We start from the raw sequence: 24,783 nt of genomic DNA, 5'->3' as shown, positions 1-24,783 counted from the left end.
TTTACCATATTCTTTAAAATTTCCTACCATTTGAAAAAAATTACAAAAATCCCTACTCTCTCCTATTCTAGATAATCACTTTACGCGATGAATCGGTCGAATACATCACTTTACGTGATGTATCGAAACATAGGTGATATATCGAAATGTTGAGTGAAATATCCAAAATTGAGATGCGATATATCAAAACGTTGAAGGATGTATCTGAAATTGGGACGCAATGTATCAGGTTAGCCCACACCATTTTTACAAGGTTGAGGCCCAAATAATTCTGGTCCACACACCTAACCAGTCCAATTTCACTTCACCTATTTGTATTTTACTCCAATCTCCCTCCCTCTCGAAACCGTAACCAGAAAAATCATGTGGGCCGCGATGAGCCTTTCAGTTGCCGCTCCGGCACCATTCGCCACCACTAAACCGGCAGCGAATCGCCTTTCAGCCGGAGCTCCGAGGAAGTTTCAGCTCTACTCGCAGCGTAGAAACCTCGATTTAGCATACGCGGCGGAGCAAAAGCAGCAAATTCGGAAGAAATCGCAAACAAATCATTTAGGTTATAGGGCGGAGCAGAAGCAGAAATTTTGGAAGAAATCACAAACAACGCACATACACCAAGCAGAAGAAGAACAAGTAGAAGAAAAACAAGTAGATTCAAAGGATGAAGAAAAGAAACTGACCGGATTTGACGTATTGCAAGCACTGGAAAAAGCAACGGCACGGAAAATGAAGAAAAAGAGAAATGGAAGAGATGGTTCATTGTTAACTAGTAGAAAAGTGAGTGAACAAACAGCTGCAGAGGATGAAGCTACGGCGGATTACGGTAACAAAATTGTTCGAGCATTGAGCATAAGAGAAGATTGGGGAACTCGTTTGGATCAACTGGAAAAAAGACTTGTACAACTTGTAGATACAATAGCTTGAATATGCACAATTCTAATACTAAACATACATACACATAAAAAACAATTGTTTATAAAATTTGTTTTTAGTGTATTATTATTCCCTCTAATTTTATACTTATACTGATAAATTATACTTTTAGATATAAATATAGTTTTATCTTTTGGGATCTTCAATACTATGATGAGCAATGTCTTTCAACTTGTGCAAATAGACACTTTAAACTATCCAAAATTTAAACGAGCAGACACGCCTGATGTGACAGCCTACACGTATAATGTTTTTGAATGTGTGCAAATAGACGCTTGAACTATCCAAAATTTGAACAAACAGACACACACTTCATGTCATTGCAGTTACGGATCAGAGGACCGAGGCTGCTAGCTCCATCTAAAAATCCAAATCTGGAATGACTATGACAAACAGTGAAGCTACAAGAGACTCGAAGCAGTTCATCTCAACAATTCATGAAGCAATTTATGAACTAAAAGTCAAGCAGACAATATAATGAAACGCCCAAAACATCTCCAACATCTATGTTTGTTTAGTTACAATGCCTCATTAAGTTGCTGAGATTGGTCTAACTTTTACTTAACTAAGTTTCCTTTTTATAAATAAAGAGGAAACAGGAAATAGTTGTCCTGGATTACTGGTCTGGTGTTCAATGTAAGTAGCAAGTCTACATTTCACCGCTCTAATATGGTCGATAACGTCTACCACGGTTGGAATCATCTCCGCCACCACTGGATCCTCCTCCTCGTCCTTGTGGTCCACCAGCACCATTGTTCCTGTCATTCCTCCGAGGCCGAACAGGTGGTGCCTGAACTCCTGGCTGCTGGCTGCATGGGAAATATCACAACGTTAAAAGGTTTTGATTTGTTCTATGCAGTCTATACTTCATTGGTGTTGCTAAGATATTGCATTATCAAAACTAGAATATTTCAACATTTATCTGAACATCTTAGTTATAATGTGTGATCATCCAGTCTTCCAGTATACGAAAAAACTGAAAATTACAGTAGTGATGATAAAAACTTTAAACTGAAATTTCAGAATACGAGCTAGAGGCAACCAGAAATAGATGTTAATATTCATAGGAACTTACAGGACATAGCCGATCTGACCATCTGGTAAAACCATTGGCACCATTTGCATACCTGTTGGCATCGGTCCTCTACCATATATCATAGGCTGCTAAAGAATAGTAATGTATGAGATGAATACGGTCAATTACAAAGTGAAGAATCGATGATGAAGACATGAAGTACAAAGAAAATACCTGTTGGAACGCAGCAGCAGCAGCAGCACCATAACCAGCAGTTAGAGGTGCATACGGGTTCATTGGAAATGCACCATATCCTGGATGGGGAATATAATTATGATGTGGTACCGCATTGTGAGGACTAGCTGCATCAAACTTCTTTTCAGTCTGAGGCTTTGCAAGAACTACTTCTAACATCTGACCTGCAATCCACATCCACTTAATTTATTTGCCAAGTGAAATACACAAGTACAATTCTAGTTTGGTACAGAGATTTCATATAGCTGACCCCCAAACAAGTTTCAGCTGAGGAATCGTAGACAGATTGATTAAAATACAGCAGAAAACACAGAATGACACTATCATAAAACTAACATGCTAAGTAATGTTAAACCTCTGAATAGAGAAGCATCATACAGTGATGCGTGAACGTAAATTTCAGAATTGTCACAAAACCGGACTAAACAAAGATGCATGGCATTTTTAACTTATTCTAGTAATAACATAATCCTAAGCTAATGTGCACAAAATACCCCCTCATATTGGGAAAAGGAACCCCGTGCTCATGGTATTTCCATTCTTTAAAAGTTAAGTAGCCCTCCATGTTATGTAGCAATACAATACCATCAAGATATGTTCTGGTTGTACGTTTCCACAATTTTACATCATTTTAGACCAATTAAATGGAGATCACACAACTAAATGCACAGGGAAATTCTAGATTATAATTCAGAGAGAGAAACTAAAAGTATTTATGGAAGCACATATCAATACAACAATGACAACACTCTTCAAAGCCAACAACCTATCAGCAGGAAATATACCAAGACCCAACAACCTGACTAATTCATTAGGCATTGTACAATATTCGAGCCAAAGTTGAAAAGTAAAGAGCAATTCAATCAGAGTTGAGAAAAGTTTGTGGAAGTAGAAACATGTTTCGCTATAAACTTCATTGGTAGAAAAAGTTTCGCCATAAACTTCATTGGTAAAAAAATTTCCGAAAAGTTTAAAAAAACTGTGAATGGGCACCGATATTTCACTTGAAATGCACCTTCAAACCAATATTTCACAAAAGTTGTGTATTTGCAAATACTCATGCCCAAATTAGTATTTGCAAATACTAAGTCCAGAATTTGCAATATAGAAGAAGTATATTCATGCATAAGCAGATCCTTAATAATTTAAAATACTAAAGCACAATCTTTAACCATATTACATGCCTTCAAAAAAAAAAATCTAACAAGTAGCTCAAGGAATTTAAACCCAATTGTGAAATGATATTTGCTAATAGTATTTCAATGATTTTGGTGAATTTTTGCTTTTTACCATTCAAACTCAGGTAAGACTTAAGTTGAGGTAAAAGTGATAGGATGCCTTCTTTTTAATCATTTTTGTGTCCGGACCAACGTATATGCACCTCGACTATTCAAACGGGTACCTGCTACCTCCGACCACTACAGGTATAGGATAACTCTCCACCAAGGTGGGGATGGTAAGAAAACACCTTTTGTTTTTGCTTATTTGAACCTAACACCTCATGATTCTCCTCCTACCCCACTGGCCACTAGTTCAACCCTTAGATGCAGGATGCCATGTCTTCCAATTTTATGTTCTTTCTTAGGTCTAATACTTGTAACACTACAGTGCTAGCAAAACTCAGAACGAACTAGATATATTTCATAATAAAAATATGATCGCAAATTGCCCTTTGCCCACCTTTAGTGGTTTAAATGCAACAAAGCATCTCATAAGAAATGAACCATACCCAAACTCAACCTCAAAAGCCAGTTCATGAGGTGAGGAATACCCAAGACCATACAAGGAGATCAATTACATGTCCTACAAGCAATGTGGGACCACTTAACCCCCTTCACCCTGCTCAAGTGTGCCAACTAGAGCATGAACAACATAATATGCAAACATTGGGACACATAATAATAGGTGTCATACTGTGATACTAACTCGGCCTCAAAAGCTAGCTCATGAGTTGAGAATTGTCCTAAAGCATATAAAGAGACCAATTCAGATCCCACAATCGATGTGGGACAACTTATCAACATCGATATCATGGTAATTGATTTTTCTCTTTTATGATTAAAACAAATACTTGGCAATAAGTTGACGGTATATGGGAGATGCCCAATGAACTAATGATTGATCTTGTTGTCTCTAATTCGTTGTACTGAAATAAAAAGCATTTATACTCAAAAGAGAAAATGTCAGTCTTGCATGAAAAAGAAAGAAAAACAACTGAGGACATCTAGTAAAGCACGAATGCAACGAGAGGTTCAAGAATATTTCACAAGGTTAAAAGTGATTCTAATTAATTGAAAAAAATGTAGGTTGAATCATCTTTGAGGATGGCTTCCCAAAAACAAATTTGGGTAGGCAGTTTTTTTCTTAAGTTGGAAGAGACAAATTAGAATGACCTAACTGCCGCACCAAAAGCTACTTGATGGCAAGGAGGGAAGCAGAATTTGATGGAGCAAACGACCCCAAGAGAGAAGACCATAAGAATGACGTTCAAATCAGGTCTAGCTCAGCAAAGCAAAGGAGGAATTTTTAGAAGTTTCAAACTCAAGAAGACGCCCCAAAAAAGAAGAGATTCTTTTGTTACCCAAGCAGCAATCCCTTTTTGCAGGTTATCATCAATAAGATCCTCATTACTTATCCAAAAAATGAAAAGATTCTTTGGTTGGAAGTTTGACTTGTAGTATGACTTTCTACTTAAAGAGAGGATACATCATAGGCAACCATCACTTGATCACGACAACTAATAAATCCTATGTATCCATTCAGTTCATTCAGATACTTTTCACTATGTATCTACTACTTTAATTTGATCATGGGTCCTTGTTGAGTGCAATTGATCTAATAACGAACTTTGACAAAAGTTGTATTTGTGTGATAGGTTGAACCAATTTTAGGCTTAACTAAAAATTAATTGATCTTGCAAGAGCTGCAAAACCCGAGTAATGGAAATTTCTCTCTTTGAGATGGAAGATTAAGGGACATTTTTAATCTAGATTTTAGTTTAACTAAGTTCATCTTATAGTTTGGTACAGTCCAGAGTCCAGACTTCGTAACTAGGTTCATAGTCTTTAAACAGATCTACACGGGATGACTTGATCCAGGAAAAGCCTATAACTGTCACGGGATTCAGAAATACACATTACACTCCTGACAACTGAACTGAGTTGATTTTAGTTTCAGCACAGCCCTAAGCAGTGAAACTTGTCTGAAAATCTTGAAATGGAAAAAGAGCATACACAGATGAGAGTTGATCCAAAACTGGGAAATATCTAGAGCTTTCACCCCAAAGTCAGTTTGACTTGAAAAAAACAGGCATCATCCATTACAATGGGATCTGGTTGATCATAGTTTGATAGTCCCAAATTTGAAACTAACTGTTTCAAACTCTTGAAAGAAAACATTTGCAGTGTTATAAAAGTTGATCAAAAATGAGCATATAGATCGCTTGCACCCCAAGGTCAGATGAAAAAAAAAAGTATGTCAATGACAATTGGACTTGGCCAATCTTACTTTTTGTTCAGCCCAAACTGTAATACTTAATTTCAAAATCTTGAAAAAATGAAATTATAGAGGATGAGAGGAGGTGATGTGAAAATTGGCTATATTCAGATGGTCATTTTGCTTTGATTCAGAAACAAAGGCACCAGACTCCTGACAACTGAAGTAACCTGACTTTAGTGTAGTACAGTTCAAACTCTAGACTTATTTCCTCGAAGTCCTAGAAATAATTACACAGGATGAGAGTTGATCCAAATACAGGCTATAGTATCTAGATTACTTTCACCCCAAGTTCAGCACAAAAACAAAATAGGCCTCACACTCCTGACAACACTTATGGGCATTTCTTCTTTGTAATCTCTTTATGATATCCTCCTAACTTTAACACATAATCTATCTATGATATAACAGAATATGTCATCAGTACAGTTTATGTATAAAGGAATAAGAGTTCCAACTTTCATTACTAAGTTTTCCAACTAGATTTAGCAAATCCTAAGAAAATATCAATTATAGCAAACTAGGAATTGTTGAACACAAAGCCTCAGCTGGTACTAAATGTTCCTAAATAGATCCTTGAAGCGTCATAATACAAATGAAAATTCTCAGATGATCAAGGACTTTTTAAACAAAAAAAAAACATATCACAAGCACATCCATCTCTACTCATTGATCACTTTAGGTATGTCCTCACAATGACGGACTAACTTCACGCCCACCCTCACCCCTTCTCTCTCTATCTCGTGATTTATTTATTTTCCTTTTGTTCTTTTCCTTGTTGGGAAGGGGAGAAGTGATTGACAGGAGGAGCCAGTGGAACACTCAGATGTAGATCCTGAGTTTTCCTTTATGCAATGTATGTTTTCCACTTGGTATTTACATGTCTAGAAACATTACCATTTACTTCATATGTTTCAGTGTCTTTAACAGCTTTCAGAGCGCTTGACCTTTCTGCATAATGGACAAATCCAAAGTCTCTTTTACCACCAATCTTGGCTGGCGGCATAACAACTCTGGTAACTTCACCATGGCGTTGGAACAATTCCTTCAATTGTTCAGTAGGAGTGTTTTCTGGAATGTTCTTCACATAGAGTGCTTTAACCTGCAAAAGACAACAGAAGATGTGTAATACAATGTGCAAACTAGCAGAAACAGGTTGAAATAAGAGTCTTTCTAATAGCGAAAAGCACAAAGAAGCAAAAATAAGGTCCCATAGGATTTGAAGCAGAAAGCAAAAAGCGATGAGCATGGTTCTTTATGTGAAGAGCACTATTTACTGGAAATAGACAATAAAAAGGGTAAGCCAGGGTCCTAAGATCGCGCTGTGCGAGGTCTGGGGAAGGGCCGGACTACTATTTACAGAAAATTAAAAAATATGATACATATATGACTTTAGTAATATAATAATCCAATTTCAATAAAAATACTAATTTCAATGCTTATTAACAATAATGTCAAGAATAATCCAACACCTCAAAGATGGGATTCATAACCGGATTCCTCATCGGAATCACTTTGCGCGTAATTCTTTGGAGATCACATTTATCTTAAGTGCATAGCTTCACCCATGAAGCGGTGATTCCTCACTTTGCATAGCTTTGTCGCTTAATAAAACTAACTGATAGAAAAGATTTCATTATTTTGCACGGGTGGATCTTCAATCAGACAATTGATTCATATTGGATTTGGACAATATAAAAAGTAACCTAACACCATACCAAATGTGGATTTATTTTTTGAAACTGGTAACATTTGTATTGATATTAGTACTTAGGTAGTACTGGAAGAACCATATTTACAACAGAGGAAGGTAAAAAAAAAAAAAAACAATCCTAACTCTAGATGGACCCTAAAACATCTAGAATTGACTCAGTCTCATTAGAGTAAACATTTGTACACCAAAATCAGAACAACAAAATACATTTAAGTTTTAATCTCCTGCACATTGTTGCTCCTGTTTTCAAAACATCCGTCATTTCTCTCTCTCCATATTGTCCATCTACCAACTATGTGATTTAGCTCACTATGACTAATCTTTTTTCTTTTAGGGATGCAATAGTAGTGACCATGCCAGCTTGCACACACTACCTTGATGATAGCACAAAAAGTACCTAGCCCAACACCAAGTCCGGCAAAGATACCAAACAAAAGTTTGAAGACTTTTAACTCTCTTTGAAAAGGTTGGATGCTTAGAAGAGCCACGGGAGGAGCCTATGGAAGCATACAATATGACCTAATTAGTGCTCAAGGAAGGGGGTCAAAGGTTCAACTCAAGAGAACAGGTGTACAAAAGGCCAAGAGTAAGAATGGCATCAAAAGTGCCCTCAATTTTGCACCGATGTTTTTGGCAACAGAATGGAGGCAATGCATTCCACCCCCAAAAGCACACCCCCACAAAATAGGCAACATTTTGGGCCAGTGAACACTCAGACCAAAAGCACCTCCTGCGCTTTGCATTCCGAACCAGCAGAATTGAATCCTAGGATGAGCTATTCTTAGTCCTACTTTCAAGGTTAATTTGGGTACTTATTTATTTACGACCAATGTAACCCATGGTATAAATAGTTTTCCAGGGGTTGTTCTTCCTTCTTAGCTAGCCTTTGATGAATATAGATTGTATCCTTACTCAACTTCCAAACCCTCATTGGTGCTTGCTTGACTTGATTTTCTCTTGGGGGTTTCAAATGCTCTTGGTGCTGAATTGAAATTTCCCAATAGAAGGTATTCGGTTTTTTTGCCAATAATTACCTATTTAATTCAATTTTGTATAAAACTTCTATTTCTACACCTTCATCTATTTTATTTTGTGATTCTTTACTTGTTCTTCCATTAATTCTACTATCACACCACTATTCCATAATCATGTAAGAGTATCTTTAGCAGGCACTAGGTTTACGAGTTTTAGTTCTCAACAAATCATATACACTATGAATTCTGCAGTAAAGCTACCCACCACAACTCTGCTCCAGCTATGGTTACAGCACGCCCAGAGAACCAAAAAGTTTGAGCTACCATCACAGTTTCCTGACTCAATAGTATCTAATGCAACTCAAATATATAATGACAATAAGTTCATTAGTTTTATGCACATTGAAAATACCAGCCTTATCCCCCTCCTCATTCCTAGCGACACCCACAATGCAGTAAACAAAGAAAAGAAGTTTGACTCAAACCCAATAAAAAGAAAAAGAAGAAGATGAAAGCAATTTTCTAGAAATACAGGGGGGAGGGGGGGAGGACAGGTAGCGTACTGAAGTCAAGCCAACAGGGCCACAAGTGGAAAAAAAGAATTAAGGGACTGATCATTCTGCTGTTGGTAAGGGTTCATAGTAAGAATCAAACACCAAGCATGTGACATTTGACACTTGGAGAAACAACATATCAAGAGTATTTGCTTAAGATTTCATAAAAGCTACTCAAGTAACTGTGAGATATATGGATTTTACCTGAGCAGCGGCAGAAGAATGATCAGGTGTAATCTTTGGATCAGCCCAGGTGACAGTTGGTGAATTTCCCTCCAGCTTAAAATTTGTACTTACCATTTTTCTCCGAGAGTAATCCGCACAGGCATTATTGTAATATTCAACAAAAGAAAAACCCCTATTACGTGCTGGGTTTTGAGGATCCTTCAGTCAAATATTAGAAGTTTATAATTGTCCATGAGAAGCTCATGATGGAGTTGCAACAATTTATATAAGTGTTTAGGACATCAATACACACCTTTATGAGTTCTATTGTTTCTGCACCAGGACCAGTCCCATCAATGACTTTTCTGAAGTCGTCATCAGACCAGCTCTTTGGTACATTACCAATGAACAATCTGTATTTAGTTTCTGACAGCGAACACCTTAAGGTTTTTCCCTGGATTGATAATAAACACAAAAACAAATAAGTTACAAAATTATGCACTTAAACTAAAAGAGAAGATAGAGTTATAGAAAAATATGATCAATGAAGCCAAGTGTGGATGCAGAAATCACCTTGAATTCTTTGTTATGCAATTCTTCAATAGCCTTTTGTGCCTCATCTTTTGTTTTGAATGCTACAAAGGCAAAACCCTTGCTTTCACCAGTATCCCTATTTCTCATGACTCTGACCTGCCAAGATATGAGACGATGCCACAATCAGGGAAAAGCAAACAATTGAAGTATGTCACAAACATATGCCTCTTGCAAAACTTTCACATTACTTCCAGGGTAGTAATTGGAACTACCTCATGTATTTCACCGAGTGGTTCACAGAGATCCCTCAGGTCTTCTTCAGAAACATCTCGAGGAATACCACCAATAAAAACCTCAGACCCGTGTGGAGGGAGAGCTAGAAGTTCAGCATGCTCTTTTTGTTCCTCTTCAGAAAGAGAAGCACTAGGCTTTTCTTCATCTGCAGCTGGCTCCGAAACATCACCCATATCTGCCTCTGGAGACTGCTCTCTCCCACTGTCTCCACCTCCAGAATCATATGATTGTTCTTCGCCATTTTCATCACCGACTTCTCCAGCTCCTTCATCTTCTATCAGTTCTGCATCTTCATCTTCCTCAGAGTAATTTTCATCATCAAGATCCACACGGTCATCAATTTCAGTATTCTCTGCCATGACTGTTTCGCGTTGCAGATTTTCTCATACAACAAATAAACAGGCCTGCAGACCACATTTATGTTAGCTTTTTTCCTTGTTGACAGATATACATCAATCAACCAATTAGTCAATCAACTGTTTCACACCCAAATTACTTAGGGTTAGCTATATAGGTATGTCAAAGGATGGCAAAATCATATTTTTCTTTAAAAGAGCAAGTCCACCCTATGGACATGCAAGTAATGAAGGAAGTTCAGTACTTTCTCCTGTTGTGCACCAAGAAGGAAAGACATGTAGGGCAGATAATATTTCAATAAATTCAGGGAGACAAAAATACAAAATCAACAAATGTGCAACCAGTTTCAAACTTATAGAAACACTTCTACCACTTTCTTCCTTCTCCATCTTTCGAAGCCCAATGTTCATTAGCCCATGGTGGCATAAATATAAGATGAAGTAGTAAACAATGGAGAAATGAAACTTCTTGGGTCATAAGAAAGAAAATACACTATTATCAATAGACGAAAAGAAAAAATAGCAAAGACACTTCCTCAAAAGGTTAAGATAACTTTCACCACTTGTTTGTCTAGTGTTTAAAGTGCTCAAAATGCCTATAGAAGGACAAAAGCTCTTCAGTGGACTCAACCAATTTTAGAACCAACATAGAACTATGAACTCATATAACAATTCAGGTATCTAAGGAGTTAAAATCAACCGCAAAACAAAATCTTAGAAATCAAACATCCGGAAAAAAAAGAAGATAATTTTGAAAACCCAGAGCTCAAAAACTAACAAAATAATCAAATGCTCAATACACCTATAAAAAAACAAAAGCTCTTCACTGAACTCAACCAATTTTACTACCAACATATAACTAAGAATACATTTAACAATTCAGACATCTGAGGAGTTAAAATCAAAGCTAAAAAATATGAACACCACCCCCAACACAAAATCCATTTTTTTTCCTTTCAAAAATGGTAAACAGAACAACCAGGGTCGGAGCCAGGATACCACAAGGGGGTTCATCAAAAAATTACCTTAGTGAAAATTCAGTCTCCCATTGAGAACGACCCAAATCAAAGATCCGAAAAAGAGAGAAACTTGAAAACCCAGAGCTCAAAAAAACAAATGCACCCAGAAAAACTAATGAGTAACAAAACCCTAACACAAACATAGATAAGTCCGTACACATCTATCAACGTTTTATATATAAAAATTCAAGATTCTGAACCGGTAATTCCATAATAAAGCTAAAAAAACATAGAGATGGTAAAAACTGATAAAGGGCAAAAGGAAAAAACCTTGTATGAGTATGGGCGGAAATGATAAATGGCAGAAATAGAGAATGTGAGAAGAAGACATTATATGTATATGTATATGTAGTAGAAGAAGAAGAAGAAGAATATATGAGTATTCGGGGGATTTGCATACCCAAAATTAGAGAATTTTTTGCTTATCTGTGTTGTGTTTCTGCTTCTTTAGGAGGAGAGAGTTTGAAGGCGAAGAAGCTAAATCTCAACAATACTGTGAAATTTACACACACAAAAAAGCTCTTTCAACCTCTTTTATACTGCCTGCGATTTCAGTGTGTTCCCAATTTGGCCCTAATTTGGGTATTTGGTACTCTCTACGCCCCGCTGCCCCTGAAAAAGAGGTTTATTTTGTCAATCCATAGATAGAGTTGTAGGGGTATTATCGTCAATTTGAAAAAATGAACCAAAATTGCCCTTGTACTATTGAAAAAGATTTGTGTGTTTGGTACGAAGATTTTTCAATTTACTCGTGTTATGTTTTCAAAAATTTTATTTTTTTCAAATTTAAGGAAAATGTCTTACCTCCAAAGAGTAGAGAAAAAAAATAATTTGGAACTAATTTTCAAACCGCATACCTCAACTTTTCATTCTAACTGAAGTTTTGGCTATCGAGTCTCAAAATTAATTCGGGATTCAACTGTTGATGTTAGATTCGGAATTCGAATTCTAACTTTGATTGGAGACCCAACTTCTGAGTTTCAAATTGGGTCAGATCCTATTTTGATGTCGGATTCCGAGTCATGATTTAAGATTAGATTTCGAATTGGGTGTTGAAGTCGAGTTATGAGTCAGGTGTCATAGTGACGTTCCGAGTCAGGAGTCGAAATGGGGTTCCGAGTATAGGTTGAGGTTGGGTCCCAGATAGGGAGTCAGAGTCGAGTCCCGCGACAGGTGTCGGGATCGGGTCCCGAGTCGGTGATACGTCATATTTCGATTCAAAAGTTGGGTCATGCATTGGCCGTCAAGGTCAAGTTTTGATTTAGAAGTCAGTTCTTGGGTCAAGGGTTGACGTCAGGATCTAGATCAAATGTCTAGTTCGAGTATCAAATCCATCATCGGGGTTGGGTGTTAGGATCGGATCTCAATAGAAAATCGAATTTCGATTCAGAGGTCACATTTAGGTGTGCCACTCAACAGGAATCAAACGATTTTCTTAATTTTTTGTGTATATTAGAAAATGAATTTTTTGGTAATATGAATTTCGGGCATATATTTCAACAAAATTTACATGACCCTTCGTAATGACATGTGGGAACAATACGTATAACTTCACCATGACACAAACCATTTTTTTTTAGCATTTAAGAGCCACGCAACAAGAATTAGGCGATTTTCTCAATTTTTCGTGTGTGTAAATGATTTTTTTGGTAATATAGGTTTGGGTACATTTTTTGCAAAAACTTTATAGAACCCGTTGTAATGACCTATGGGAAAAATAAATATACCTCACCATGATCCAGATCATTTTTTAGCATTTAAGAGCCACACAACAGAATTTAGGAGATTTTCTCAGGTTTTCGTTGGTATGAATTTTTTGATGATATAGATTTTAGATACCTTTTTTTAATAAAATCTTTACAAGACATTTCGTAACGACCTATGGGAATAATACATATAACCTCATAATGGTTCATGCAACTTTTTAAGTATTAAGGGGCAATCAACAAATTTAGACGATTTTCTCAATATTTTGTGTGTTAGACTGTTAGTACATGAATTTTTTGGTGATATGAATTTTGGGTGTTTATTTTGCAAAACTTTACATGATTCTCCGTAGTGACTCGAGGAACAATATGTATAGTCTCACCATGATTCACGCCACTTTTTGACATTTAGGGGCCACTCAACACAAATTAGACGATTTTCTCAATTATTCATGGTGTGTTAGTATATGATTTTTTTTGGTAATATCGATTTCAGACACATTTTTTGCAAAAAAATTACAAGACCCTTTGTAATGACTTGAAGAACAATATGTACACTCACCATGATCCACACCACTATCTTAGCATTTAGAGGTCATTCAAGAGGAATTAGGCGATTTTCTAGGTTTTTCGTGTATTAGTTCATAAATTTTTTGGTGATATGAATTTCGGACACATTTTTTGGAACAATTTTACAGGACCATCTGCAATGACCTAGGAAAACAATATGTATAGTCTCACCATGATACACACCACTTTTTTAGCATTTAGGGGGCACTCAACAAACATTTAGGCGATTTTCTTAGTTTTCGTATGTGTTAGTACATGAATTTTTTGATGATATGGATTTCATGCACAATTTTTGCAAAATATTTGCATCAGTGGCGGAGCCACCCTATTTTTAGGGGGGTCATCCGACCCCCCTTCGGCGGAAAATTATATTATTTTTATATGGTTAAAATAATTTTTTATGTATATATAGTAGATGTCGAACCCCCTTAGACTATATCGTGTGTCTATTTCTTCAGATTTTGAACCCCCTAATTAAAAATTCTGGCTCCGCCACTGATTTGCATGACTGTGAGGAACGATACATGTAGCTTCATTATGATCCACGTCATTTTTTAGCATTTAAGGACCACTCAACAAGAATTAGACAATTTTCTCAATTTTTCATATTTTTAATACATGAATTCTTTGGTGATATGGATTTTTGTCACATTTTTCGAAATAATTTACAGGACCCTACGTAATGACCTGGAGAACAATATGTATAGCATCAACATGATCCATACTAATTTTTAGCATTTAGGGTCCTAGGAATTAAGTCATTTTCTTAGTATTTTTGTTTGTGTTAGTCCATAATTTTTTTGGTGATATATATACCTTTCAGGCACTTTTTTCCAAAACCTTTACAAGACCATATGTAATGACCTGGGGGAACAATACTTATAGTCTCACCATAATCCATGCCACTTTTTTTTAGCATTTAGGGTCACTCAACAGGAATTAGACAGCTTTCTCAATTTTTCGTCAGTTCCTGAATTTTTTGGTGATATGGCTTTCAGACACTTTTTTCCAAAACATTTATATAACCTATAGCCTCACCATGATCCGCACACTTTTTTAGCATTCAAGGGTCACTCAATAGGAATTATGGGCCATTTTTTTAGCATTTAAAGGTCCCAAAATAGAAATTCAAGATCTGTTAGTTTTTCGTGTGTAAAGTCCAATAAAGTTGGGGAATATGATTGACCTAATCATTATTTATCTTACATTATTAAAATTCTGATTATTGTTATAATCATAATTTTGCCTAGGTAGAGATACTACATAATTTTGTTTTAATTTGTCTATATGGCTGCAAGAAAGCATGCTTTGACTTGTATCCTGGATGAGGAAGATGTCTCTGATACAGAATGCCAACACATTGGAGCTACACAAGTTGAACAAGAAGTGCTTAAAGCACCCAAATATCCTATTTTTATCAGTTCCATATACAATTGTTTTATAAACATAAGATTTTCTTTGATTGAAACTGGTTTAGAAGAAAACACTAGGGGAATTACAACAATAGTCAACATTAATAAGAAAGTAAACTAGCAGCTAACAAACATCTTGAGTTGAGAGAACTGAAGTTACTTGCATCTCTCCCAGGGGTAGCTGATGTCTTTTTCAACGCGGGTTTATTCATGGGAAGTCTCTATCAGCCAGAAGCAAGAATGACAACATCTTCAAAAATGCACATCATGTGGTGAGAAAATATCAGAACACTTCCAGATGCTGAATCGAGCCTAAACTAGCACCAGATGTGTATTCATGGCTAGACGACCAAACTCCATTAGCGAGTGACAGTGTTCATCAGAGGAAGCCCAAACATCACATTGCAAGCATACTTTACAAGGAAATGAATTTATCAAATTTGAAGTGACTTCGGCCTCCAAGTGGATGCTATGAGAAGTGTAAAATCAAATCTAGGGGTCATCCAATTCAACAATCTGTGCTCTTTTCTCAGCAGCTTTCTTCCTGATGAAGATGCCCCATCTCAATGCTGCTTTCAGTTTGAGCCACCCAACAACAGCCTTTCCTGAACGTGTACGGTCCTCATCAATACCAAAGCTTGAAGACATACTGGGCATGTATGGTGATCCATATGGGTAATTATTATCTTCTGAGGTACTAGAAGAAGCATGATGCTGGCCACCCATGTTGAATATATGGAGAAGATGTTGCATGTCGTCATTCTCTAACATTTCATGACTTCTGGTGCGTATCTCTTCCTCTGTGAAGAAGTCATCAGTTCCTTTATAGGATGAATTAGGAGTGCTAGCAGCAAAAAAGCTAGAAAATGATGGCTGTGGTGGGTGAAGGGCCAGTCTACTCTCACTTCCAGGTTGCTGAGCTTGTTGCGACATGCCTACAAAGTGGTTTTGAGAAAATGAAGCACCACTTAACTGTTCATTGACACTAACATTCGTGTTCTGAGACTCTGTGGTATATGTACCCATTAGACTATCGTTATACCCTGGCAAAACAGAGATATGTTCATTATGAAACAAAACTTGATAAAAGATATGCAAGAGACAAATAGGTGTTATTGCATATCTAATAGCTAGCTCAACTGGGCAATTATTCATACTTAGATCAACGAATTGTTAGGGAAGAGTTCCAAAGCATTCAAGTGCTTAACTAGAATGAGTTCATGTCATACATGGCAGTAAAATATAAAGCTTAAGGTACTCTGTCCCATTTTACGAGACAACTTACTAGGTATGGTGACCTATGTTGCTCAGATTCTTCAAAAATGTTGCCGAACCCACGTCAGATCCTCAAAAAATGCACTACTTTTGGAGGATCAAACACGCACCCATCAACATTTTAGAAGAGTCTGAGCAACATAGATGGTGACTAAGAAGTAAATTGCCTTGGACATAATTTTTTTTAGGTCACTTGTATTCTATTCCAAAAATCAAACCTGCCACAACATATTACAGGTTTACTAATTGCAAATATAGGAGATTATCAGGAAGATCTTCAACCTTATTAGCAAAATTACAAAAATGCCTAAAACATTCATCACTGATTCTAGATCTTCCATAAACTCTTGTTTACACCAAAAACTAAACAAAAGCAAACAATTCATCTTCATCTTCTGGATGTTGTTGCTTTTGTTCTGGAAGCATCTGAGATTCCTTTCTTTCCACACAGACCACCAAATACATGGGGAATGATCTTTCATAAGTTGGTTAAGAGTAAAACATCGCATTATCATACTTAGACTATTTTCACACTGATTCAAACTATTGCAGTCCTCTTCGATTGAGATTCGCAACTAGCTATATTTTCTAAAATAGGTGGAATTGTTGGAGGGAGTAAAATGGTGCAACAATGGATAACTTGCTTAGAAAGGAATTCACTTGTGACACCTACAGTAGGTTTCTTTCTAAAGCACTATAACCACAGAGCCAAGATGTACTTGCCTCTGTATGTGTGTATAATAGAGGACAACAAAAGCCCAAAAGTCACAAGTATAACTCTCTTTATTGAGTATTGACCAGCAAAGGCTACAACTTTCAGTGCTCTACAGATAATCAGATAGATATAAAATTAATTTGTTTTTCCAACTCTTGGGTTGTTAAAGCTATATGTCAAATTTTGATGTCTTAATGCAAAGAATTATTCCCAATAAATCCATAACTCTTGGATATGAAGGCATAGTTGATTAAATGAAGAGAAAGCGCAAGCAGGTAAAAATGACAAACCATGTTGCGGGAAACAAGTTATCAGAAGATCGCCAATCATAGACTGGCAAAGGACGACAACACGGTAACACAAGTCTACAACAACACTGTCTCAAACTTAAGAAAAAAGGGCATGCCAGAGAATATGCGATGCGTTATTTACACTCAAAGTTCAGGCTTATGTTACTGGATGTGTGGAATTTCTTATCATTTAGAGTCATATTCAGTAATGAATTATCTTTCAGTTACCAAAGGAACTCACTAAGAAGCCAACTCAGCAGTAAAAGCAAAACAATGAACACAATAGAACACACTTCAAGATAACATTTCTTAAGCATCAAACTAATATCTTGCATCTGATGCATATATATATACCTTCCAATCCCATGTTCAATCCTGAATTCATAGGAGGCTGCTCTGATGAAGTTGAAGCAGGAAGACTTGGCAGATTGAGTTGATGATCAAATGAATTAGGATGGTTCTGAGAACCAGTTGAAGGATCATACTGAGGAGCATCTGAGGTTTTATTCTGATTAAGGCTTAAAAGAGATTTGCCATCATATTCAACAACATGCATCCAGTTGTCATATGCCTTCTTGACTAAGCTGTCCACATATTCCTGCAAGAAAAGTTTGATGTTTGCTTAAGCTCTTCCTCATACCGGGAAGGTACAATCCAAAGCCAAGCTTATGCAAATGGTAGTAACATGTTATATACTAATAACCACTACTTTCAACGTTTTACAATATGACAGAGATAAAAGAAAGAGTACAAACCACATCAAAATATAGGCTAAAAACAATAACTCCCAAATAAGTTAGGTCAGCTATATGAATCCTCATTTCGTCATTTAAGCTCATATCATATCATAATAATAATAAACAAAATAAAAATGAAAAAAATACATTAAAATTATATAAAAAATAAAATAAATAAAAGAGAAAAATACAACAATAATAATAAGAAGAATAATAATAAAAGTTTCATACGAGTCTAAAACCTATACTCAACTAGTAGCTATCACCTATTATGGATCTTTTTCCTCCATTATGCCCTATCTTTAGCTAAGTTTGTATTGATACTAAGCAATTGTAGGTCTTCTGAGACCACTTCATTCCATATAATTTTAGGTCTACTTTGTCCCCTTTTAACACCTTCACTTACCAAAGTTTCACACATACGAACCGGTGCATCTATAAGTCTATGCAGAACATGTCCAAGCCATCTCAAGCGACCTTCTCGCAGTTTATCCTCGATGTGTGCTACTTGCACTTCTTGGCAAATGTGGTCATTTCTAATCCTATCTAATCTGGTAGGACCGCAAATCCATCTTAGCATCCGCCATATCCATCTCTGCGACACTCATATTGTGGATATGTTGGACTTTACCCGACATTCACTACCATACATGATACAACAAAGTCAGTCTTATAGTTGTTATATAGAGTTTATCTTTCACTTTGATAGGTATCCTTCTGTCATATAACACCCTGGTAAACTTCTCCATTTCAACCATCCCATTTTAATCTTATGAGTAACATCTTCATCTATCATTCCATTGTCTTGACAAAATGAGCCTAAATATCTAAATTGTTTGCATTTTAGCACTGCAATCCCATCTAGTCTTGCCTCAACTTCTCTCCTCTCATGCTGACTAAACCTGCAATGCAGGTATTTAATCTTACTTCTACTTATCCGAAAACCCTTACTCTCTAACATGCTTCTCCATAGTTCAAGCTTTTGGTTGACATCCTCGTTTCGTCAATAAACATAATATCCTCAGCATTTGAAGAGGCTAAAAACAACTTCAGTAAAAAAATCGTGCAAATTGCATAAAAATAGGGTGGTGGCTGGAAGATCGGTATTGGATTTAAATAGGCAGAAAACAGCTTTAGTAAAAATACTCGGTCTCAAATACTTTAGGGTCAAACACGGTTGGGCCGAAAGATTTGGGTTGTGAATAACAAAAACCTAGATTTAACCCATTTAGGGACATGCTCGATGACACCCATTGCCTTGACTTCGGTATCCAATATGACAAAGTTAATATTTTTTTTGGAGGTGCTGGAAAAGATGAATTCTTCTCTGCTTTACTGCAAGCAAATTGTAGAGCATAATGTTTTTTCTTTTCTTAATTTTACAAAATTATTAGATGGGTAAGCAACTTATTCAAAAGAAGAAAAGAGAAAAAAGAATCAAACATAATTATGTAAAAGAGGAAAATGAATTCAAGAATACAAACCTTTTGATCCTCTGAAAGAGAATCAACTGAATGATACTGTCCACCAGAGATTAAACCACACAACTCATAAATATTGCTAAAAACAACCCCGACACTCTTCATATCATCAGGATAATAGACATAGAGCTTCCCACTAAGAGCACAGGTCTTAGCATGCTCCACAAGAGCATCCCACATCTTATTTGACATTCCACTTCCCAGGATCTGAGACAATTAGGTGAAAAATAAAAAGAAAATGTTGGATATAACCACAATTATCAAATTAATTTCCGACGTTATAGGTTTGATATTATTACATTTCGGAGCCTCTGAGAGTCTCTCACGATGAGCCGTAGAAAGTCTTCCACCGTATATATGCCAGCTTTATTTAGCCTCTTGTGGAAGGATCCATCTTTTCCTATCTTTTCCAATCTCCAAACATCATCGTTTAATGCAGGTGGATAATGTTTCTTGTACACTGAAGAATAAGACAGTCACAGAACTACAACAGATAAGATAATTGTGATTTGCATAAAAAATGGCACATAATTTGACATTTAACAGACTCACATTCTCCTCGATGATCCTTCACACTGAAGGCTTCTGTTTTTGCCTCTCGAATATGAATTCCCTCTCGAGAACCTGATACAACTTTTAAGCCTAGCCTGAACTTTCTGCTTCTAATCCAGCTAGAGTTGTCAGTAAATGTAAACTCACCAAGACTACCTACACCTTCCTTCAATATCACTTGCAAGTCTCCTGTAAGAAGCGGCCTTTTCCCATCACGCTCCTTCACAATGTGAGACTCAAATTCTTCTTCAGTCCATCCATCATCGTCCTCATTATTAAAATCTCCTCCAAGCACAACAACATCTAGTTTAACAGACGACTCTGGGCCGACTGTTACAACATGGCCTGTATTTCCATTAAGCAAGACAATATGGATAGCAGAACCCTGTTCTCCTTCTACTTTCCCTCCTGTAAAGAGAGGCAGTGACAATTTAGACCTGAACTGAAGCTGCAAATTTCTCCCATTTGGCCCTTCAATTCTTTTTGGAGAAACCCTGCATCATTTTTAGTTGTTCAGATCAAGGTGGAGTGGACAGTCATTTAAAGCAAAATTACATGGGAACTCAAGTAAGTAGGCCTAACTCAAACCCCAAAAGCTAGCTATTGAGGTGGGAGCGCCCAAGGCCATATAAATCCCACCTCAGCACATAGTAGTACCGATGTGGGAGTGGTCCATAAAAAACCAGAGGCATTACTCTAGCTTTTGATGAAATTGCCTTAGTGGCAAAGAGTTGAGTGGCAAAGAACCTCAAGGCTCTGATCCAAATTTAACACAGGCACTATTTTTAAGCTAACCAACACTATAGAGAAAAGAACAAAATAGCATATTTTTAAGTAGCATCCAAATGTTAGTCATGCTAATTCTTGAATTTATTCCATTACATAATTAGCATCCAATGGAAGACTAGTAATAAATCGATACAATTTGAAAGAAGAAACTTATCAAAGGAAGTCAACTTAATTACAGATTGAAGTTTGGAACTATGACAATTCCAATAAAACCAGCGAAGCAAAGGGTAATTTCTGTTTGAAAAGGTTCACATAAATTATAAAATACCATGGAGTAGTTTAATGTGAGCAGATCATATTAAGCAACAGATATTAAGAGAAAGAAAATAGTTGATTCCAATCTGATTGAAGCCTGGGCCCTTTTCCATTTAGTATGCTTTAATATCTAACCATTTGTGGAGCTCTGTAAATTGATAAAGACTTAACAGAGACATCTTTTAAACTATATAATACCTTTCCAAACTGACATCATGTCTCTGTAACCACTAGATTGACCAAACTAGCTCTTATATTGCTGCCATGCAGCACTATCGTCTCATGAAAAATCTACAACGTGGAATCTAATCAACAGAACATACTGAATACATGATTGCTACTATGGTGCCTGCCTGACCTAAATTTGTAACGTCAATCAAAGCCAGGAAAACCTCCTCTCTTATGTCCATATCTCAATTCTATTTAGAGCAAACATTGATAGGTTCAAAGGTAAATCAAATGATCCTCAAGGGGATACATTGTAAACACCTAGAATCTGACATACCTTGCATTAAGTTTAGTAGGGCCAAGTTTTGCCAAAGCCCGCTCCACTTCTTCACTAACCTAGTGAGCACAAAGGAACATCCAGAAATAAAGATACAAGAACCACCAAATCCAGAAGACATCTTGTGCAAGTGCAACAAGAAAAGAAGATTTAAGTATTGCGCAGTGATCCCAAAAGCAGGAAACATAAGCACGCTTCAATGTTGTTTCCAACCAATATAGGAGCTTGTGTACTGGTGAATAGAGTTTCATGATCAAAATCTTTCAATGCCATGCAGCAGTACATTAAAAAATAGCCATTCCCAAATGTATTCACAATAAAACCTTGAATTGAGATCAACAAATCACTTTCCCATACACAACTGAAATTACATGTTGTGTTTAACAGAAGAGAGAGTCTAACACACTTAAAACCGTCAGATAAGAAAGAGAAACTTGAGTAAATGGCATCTCAAGGAAGCATTGACACTGTGCACATAGGCATAGTTATTGAGAACACTCTCACGGGTAGAGAGAGAGAACTCTGTAGATATTACAACCGCTATTGTTAACAGAGGCGGACCGGACCTCCTTGGGTAGGGGGGTCATGGGCTCCCGGTAACCTCGGCAAAATGTATGTATATATCTTAAATAGTGTATATATTTATGTATTGGCACCCCTAGTAACAAAGGTAAAGTGGTTCCATTGGTTGATTTGAAGTGCACAGGTGGACTAAATAACAGGCTCACCCGGGTTCGGTTCCCACAATAGAATTTTCCCAAATTTTGAACTTTTGACACTTTAGTAGTTACAGTCAGTTTTGTTTTGTTTTCGGTTGCTTCTTTTTTAAAAATATAAATCAGAGAGTTCCACCCGAAATTTTGTAGTGAGTAATTGATATGGCTTTGTTATTTGAAGAAAAAAAATTTAACATGTCTACATTAAAGATAGTGGTGCCCCCTGCAATTTCAATACCTGGATCTGCCTCTGATTGTTAATAGTTATAATCCAAAACAATGACATATCAGACAATGGCCACATAAACCCGTGCCATAATCATCAGTTCTAAGCAGTCCTTCAAGATCAACTATCTATAACTTGTTCTGATTAGCTCGAATGGACATAACTTATGCATTTTTTCATTTTTTAAGTGTTAATGTTGTTATACACTAATAAGTAAATATTTGCAGCTTCCAACTCATACTGGAATTAGATATAGTGTCACAGCAGTACAAGATACAACTGAATGGGTGGTTGAGACTTCCATGTATTAAGGTAATTAGAGATCACAATGAAAGTGTTTCTTAGCATCCCACGAACAGGAAGAGAAGTGACAAAAGGTCCTAATAGCTTACAACTCTCCGAAGAATTGGCTCCAGTGATGAGCAGAGTTTCTGCAGACTGTCCACCTTGAGCGCTTCAACAATAACACTGCATTAACCATGTAGTTTTCAATAAACGATGTAATTGTTACCATGAATGATACAAAGAAGATGAGCTCAGCTAGAATAGGTATTGAATTTCAGCTTCACAGAAAAGAATAAGATAAGCCAGTTCACACAGTTTCGTGTTAGATCGAAGCACAAAATATGACATCCAATAACTATAAAGAAATTATGAACAAAACAACATATTTTTAAAAGGAAAAAATTGTAATCTAGATGGTGACACTAAAAGTAATACAATTGACTGACCATCACATAGAATAGGCTTGTGAGAGAGGCATCTGCCAATTTGACGGTCTGAGATACCGAAGTGTATATAGGATTTCAAAGAAGTTGGCTTGATATGCTCATGTATTTTCAAAGTTACAAATTAGAGGGGATACCGTTCATCTCTTTGCAAGGTCTGGCTAATCCTACTGACAGTTAACAGCTAAAACTTTGACTAGACATGGTAGCTTACCTACTACATCACTTCTATTACTGTGGCAAGCAATCATGCCATATCCATTTTGCAAGATGAGGTGGCAACTGTCACAAATGTAGCTCAGATACCTCAAAACGACTTCCTCAGGAGATATCAGTCCATATATTACACTTAACAAACTGAGCCATGAAAAAGCAGACAACACTATGAACCTCTGGAAATGATGCACCACATCAATATGTCCGGGAATGTAATACTTAAGAATTAAGCTTAGGAGAACATACTTCAATTGTCACTAGAAAAACCACAAATTGGCTAGTCATCAAGCCGGATTTAACTCTTCCTTCCCCCAAGTACCAAACAACCATCAAACAGATTATCTGTTCTCAATGATCTTCGCTATGATACAACAAACATATCCATCAAGATTATAACTTTTATTAACAAATTTATTATCCACTGCCCCCATTATCCTATGATCACTCTCAGCCTTCACCCTCCACAAGAATTTGCAGTGTCTTTCAATAAAAGTAGATACTGAAACATGATTACTAATTTGATGAAAAATCAAAGTGCGACCCTGTTACTCTATTGGCAAAATTAGCTCAAGAAGAAAGTAGGAAAACCTATTTACATGGTACATTTTCTACACCCTGATGTTATAGCTTAAAATGAAGATTATGGTAAATTTACCTGGCAAGAGCTGGTCTTTTTCTATCAGGTTGACCTTCTTCACTACTGCTAACATCAAGTCTACGTTTCTCTCCACTGGGTCTTTCCATGAAATTCCTCTCAATTACTGTATTGGGTATCTTTAGATCTGATTTTTCAGTTCAAATTTGAGCTCCCAAATTCCTAACGGGAAGATTAAAAAGAGGAAAAATTAAAGAAACCAAAGATGAAAGCCAAAAGGGAAAGCGGGAAAAAATGAAAGAAAAAAGAGTTGAGAGGTTTCGCGGAAATTTCGAGGAAGATCTTGAGATTTTGTTTTCATGGCTGCCTGCCTTTGGCTTGTATACCGGATATTTAGTGATTCGGATCATATAAAACAAAAATCCATCAAACCTGAAACTCAATAACAACACACTAGTATAATTTTATAAAGTGGGGTTCGGATATGAAATAGTGTACGTATAATATAGTAGTAACTAAAACAAAATAATATGATAGTCGAAATACAAGAAAAACATACTATATAACTACTAGTATGAATGGATAACAAGATAACATATGTTATTTACTTACATTTTATCCTAATTTGTAACCTCTGGGCCTCCTATTTAAGGTCATATCCTCGGTAAGCTGGAATTGCATTATGTTATGTCTAATCACATTTTCCCCAA

The 24,783-nt window shown here is 36.5% G+C and overlaps 3 protein-coding genes across 4 annotated transcripts; 1 reads left to right on the top strand and 2 right to left on the bottom strand.

The window, feature by feature from the left end:
- The first annotated feature begins 339 nt into the window (after positions 1-339).
- LOC125810144 (uncharacterized) lies at positions 340-1,078 on the top strand. The gene has a single exon (XM_049489665.1). It carries the CDS (start codon positions 364-366, stop codon positions 919-921), a length of 558 nt encoding a protein of 185 aa, XP_049345622.1. The 5' UTR covers positions 340-363; the 3' UTR covers positions 922-1,078.
- A 361-nt stretch (positions 1,079-1,439) lies between these two features.
- LOC125810098 (heterogeneous nuclear ribonucleoprotein Q) lies at positions 1,440-11,908 on the bottom strand. 2 transcript variants are annotated; one of them, XM_049489619.1, is made up of 9 exons: positions 11,706-11,908; positions 9,909-10,334; positions 9,676-9,792; positions 9,416-9,556; positions 9,142-9,321; positions 6,593-6,797; positions 2,180-2,364; positions 2,006-2,091; positions 1,440-1,739 (listed from the first exon to the last, which is right to left on the bottom strand). In XM_049489619.1, the coding sequence occupies exons 2-9, from the start codon at positions 10,287-10,289 to the stop codon at positions 1,595-1,597; spliced, it is 1,440 nt and encodes a 479-aa protein (XP_049345576.1). In that variant the 5' UTR covers positions 10,290-10,334; positions 11,706-11,908; the 3' UTR covers positions 1,440-1,594. The 2 variants fall into 2 exon arrangements, with proteins under 2 accessions (XP_049345576.1, XP_049345577.1); XM_049489620.1 differs by having other exon boundaries at positions 11,576-11,816.
- A 3,016-nt stretch (positions 11,909-14,924) lies between these two features.
- LOC125810097 (calmodulin-binding protein 60 D-like) lies at positions 14,925-24,501 on the bottom strand. The gene is made up of 8 exons (XM_049489618.1): positions 24,134-24,501; positions 22,927-23,002; positions 21,593-21,651; positions 20,044-20,537; positions 19,791-19,951; positions 19,495-19,698; positions 17,628-17,871; positions 14,925-16,036 (listed from the first exon to the last, which is right to left on the bottom strand). Exons 1-8 carry the CDS (start codon positions 24,220-24,222, stop codon positions 15,486-15,488), a joined length of 1,878 nt encoding a protein of 625 aa, XP_049345575.1. The 5' UTR covers positions 24,223-24,501; the 3' UTR covers positions 14,925-15,485.
- Between the last annotated feature and the right edge of the window lie 282 nt (positions 24,502-24,783).

This window comes from Solanum verrucosum, unplaced genomic scaffold (assembly GCF_900185275.1).
Source record: "Solanum verrucosum unplaced genomic scaffold, falcon-dt-bn FXZP01000281.1, whole genome shotgun sequence".
In the NCBI taxonomy this organism is placed as follows: domain Eukaryota; kingdom Viridiplantae; phylum Streptophyta; class Magnoliopsida; order Solanales; family Solanaceae; genus Solanum; species Solanum verrucosum.
The sequence above is the reverse complement of the archived record's forward strand: the minus strand, read 5'-3'. Positions and strand labels throughout refer to the sequence as shown.